Source organism: Etheostoma cragini, unplaced genomic scaffold (genome assembly GCF_013103735.1).
Source record: "Etheostoma cragini isolate CJK2018 unplaced genomic scaffold, CSU_Ecrag_1.0 ScbMSFa_4511, whole genome shotgun sequence".
NCBI classification, from domain to species: domain Eukaryota; kingdom Metazoa; phylum Chordata; class Actinopteri; order Perciformes; family Percidae; genus Etheostoma; species Etheostoma cragini.
In genome coordinates this window covers 114,375-117,268 of record NW_023268892.1, presented here as the reverse complement: position 1 = coordinate 117,268, position 2,894 = coordinate 114,375, and the positions used below count along the sequence as shown (strand labels likewise).

Sequence of the window (2,894 nt, the reverse complement as noted above, 5' to 3'; positions counted from 1 at the left end):
CTGTATAATACACAACAGTAAGAAAAGACATTATTCGTGTTAAAAAACCGTGAGTCTGATTTTATAAAGTCAGATGTCACCCACAAAAACAAATTCATCATAAAAATGTGTAGCAATCCTCCATGCCTACTATCAATTAATGTAAACAATTCAGTGTCTCCTATTGTGAAAGTTCATTTGTTTATGATTGTATTAGTGTGTTGGTTATTTTTCTAGTGCATTTGTGTCAAATACTTTGGTAATTTAAAACAACAAAGTGGTGAAAATGCAACTTTCTATTTGACTAAAAGATATAAGTTAACAGTCTTTTTCTTTTTCTTTCTTTCGGGAAACAATTTTAGAAAGACTTTATACTAGGACATCTGCTAGCTGAGCTTAGCACAAAGACTAGAAGCAGGAAAACTGCTAGCCTAGCTTAGCACAAAGACTGGAAGCAGGGAAGCTGCTAGCCTAGCTTAGCACAAAGACTAGAAGCAGGGAAACTGCTAGCTTTTATGGTTTCAGTGTTTATCTGAGCTCTGTATCCTGTTTTCTGTCATTTGTTTATGTTTGCTACCCAGTCAGGTGTTGTTGGTCCTGTCTCGTGTTATCCTGAGTATCTGTATGTTCTGTTTCCTGTTTTATTTTGAAGTTGTGTGTTTGTCTTGTCTTGTTTATAGTTGTACTTCCTGTGTCTTCCTGCCGCTGTGATTACCTGATGTTTTCCCTTTGCTTTCCTGCCCTCTTTTCACCTGCCTCTCGTTACCTTGTTACCTGGTGTCTTTATTGTCTGCGGTTCCCTTGTCTCTTGTGAGATGGTTCTGGTTTGTCTCCCTGTCGGTACTGTGTCCTGTCAGCGTGTTCACGATCTCCCCTGTGAGTTTTTCTGGTGTAGTTTTCCCTGTTGTTGCTTCCTGTCTCTTCCTCGCCTTTCCCCCCCCGGACCTCTTTGATTTTGTGGATATTTGAACTATGTTTTCTTGTTGGACTGATTTTCTGTCTGGACAATACATTTATCTTGCGTCCTCGTGCCTGCCTGCTGTTCTCATCTCTGAGTTTGGGTCCTAAAAGTTCATTCAACCATGACGCTAGCATAGCTTAGCAAATATCCAAGAAGCAGGGAAATGCAGGCCTAGCTTAGCACACCCTGAAAGCTTACAGACTTGATGCAGGGATGAACTCCACCAGAACTTCAAACAACTCCATGTCACGTTTTTTTGTGACAATTTGATTGTTAAATTTTCTTTTCTTGTTTGCTGAAGAGCTGCATGAATTACAAATGTAAAACGCACCAGATATAAGATTTTATTACAAGTGTTGAAGCTATTTGTTAACCATCAGTGGGAGCTATACTAACCCTAAAAATTGTTGGTTTTGTACTGTCGTCCAACTTTATCGTCAACTAAAACAGCTATTACAGGAGGAACTGCTGAGCTAACATGTCAATCATTCACACTTTGTCTTTTTCTTTCGATGGAAATAAGTTTCCTCTCACTTTAAGTCCTTGTTCAAAGCTCAGCTAACGTACCTTTCTATGTCTTGAAAACTGGTCTTCTCCTTTGACTCAGTATGGGTCAGAGAACGTGATGAATTCATTCTGTAATCCTAATTTGATTTATTCTTTAATGCTACTCTATATTGTGGTAGAGAACATTATGAAGGACTGTGACTAGAGCGCTGTCTACTACAGCAGTATTAGTGAGAGTGGTCTGCGGACCACTGGTTGTCCACCAGTGACCCCTGCTGGTCTGTGACTATATTCTGTAAAAGATTCACTTCTAATTTTAAAATGTAAAACAGTGTTTCTAAAAACTGCCTGCCAGCAACTCCAAAGCCAAATAGTGAAGAACATATGTGTGTTTTCAATATTAAGTAAACTCACTTGTAAATTTGAACATTATCGTTATTTGAAACGGTTCTGTTGTGTAGGCGGACTTCAGCAATGAAGCCAACCATTTTGTCTCGGGGGTTTAGATAAGTTACTGTGTTTTAGAGGGTAACTTCATGTATTGTTATTGTATAATGTGGTAAAGAGTGACGTTATAAAGGACTTGGTGGCCATTGTTCCAGGCGTACAGCGCTCTGTCTCTGGGGTTGTAGTCAAGCATGGACAGGTGGCTGTATTTGTTGGTCAGAGGAATGTCGATGTACTCGTAGGTGGAGGAGTTGGTGGAGAAGGCGTAGTAGACTTTGGTTCCGCCAGAGTACCCGTTAGTAACGTAAAGGGTTCCACAGATCATGAATGCCTCGCCGGCACTGCGTTTCGGGTGGTTGGTGGTCCAGCTGCGGATGATCTGCAGAGAGTTGGGGTTTAACTGACTGAGGACAATGTTTCCAGCATTCTGATTGGTCGCGTAGACAGCCCAGAGCCCCCCCTCGTCCACCATGAGGTCGATGTCCGAGTGGCCCCCCCAGGAGTAATGGTACATGTTGTTGTAGCCTGCAAAGTCCAGCTGCCGGGAGCGGCTGATGAGCGATGTGCTGAAGTCAAACTTGATGATGGTGTGACTCTGGAACTTGTTAAAATAAATGGATCCGTTATAAACCACCTGACCGGTGCCGGACCAGGGGTGGGGCAGGCGGTGAGACGTGAAGTTATCCGTCGTCATGAAGTCATACATCGATTGATACTCCCTAACAAAGCGGTTGTTATGGTAACCATCCATGTACCACACCTGTAAGGGAAGAAACCAAAATTAACAAAAATGAATTATCTGTTTTCTTTGCACAGTGATAAAAGATGACTGTGTGATGACTTATATATTATTCTTTATTAACTCTACAGTTTGATCATAACATTATTATATTAAACTCTGTTAGCTTTCCAGCTGGGAGGAGCCCTCAGTGAAGACCCAGGACTAGGTGGAGAGATTAAATCTCCACCCGTCGGGTTCCCCCAGTCACCTCTGGATATA

At 41.7% G+C, this 2,894-nt stretch overlaps 1 protein-coding gene across 1 annotated transcript in view; it reads right to left on the bottom strand.

Moving 5' to 3' along the window:
* Nucleotides 1-1,356: 1,356 nt before the first annotated feature.
* LOC117941164 (noelin-like) overlaps nucleotides 1,357-2,894 on the bottom strand; it is an 8,837-nt gene continuing 7,299 nt past the window's right edge. Inside the window, exon 6 of the mRNA XM_034866251.1 lies at nucleotides 1,357-2,654. Coding sequence (XP_034722142.1) covers nucleotides 1,992-2,654 — 663 coding nt within the window. The 3' untranslated portion in view covers nucleotides 1,357-1,991. The remainder of the gene's footprint in view (nucleotides 2,655-2,894) is intronic.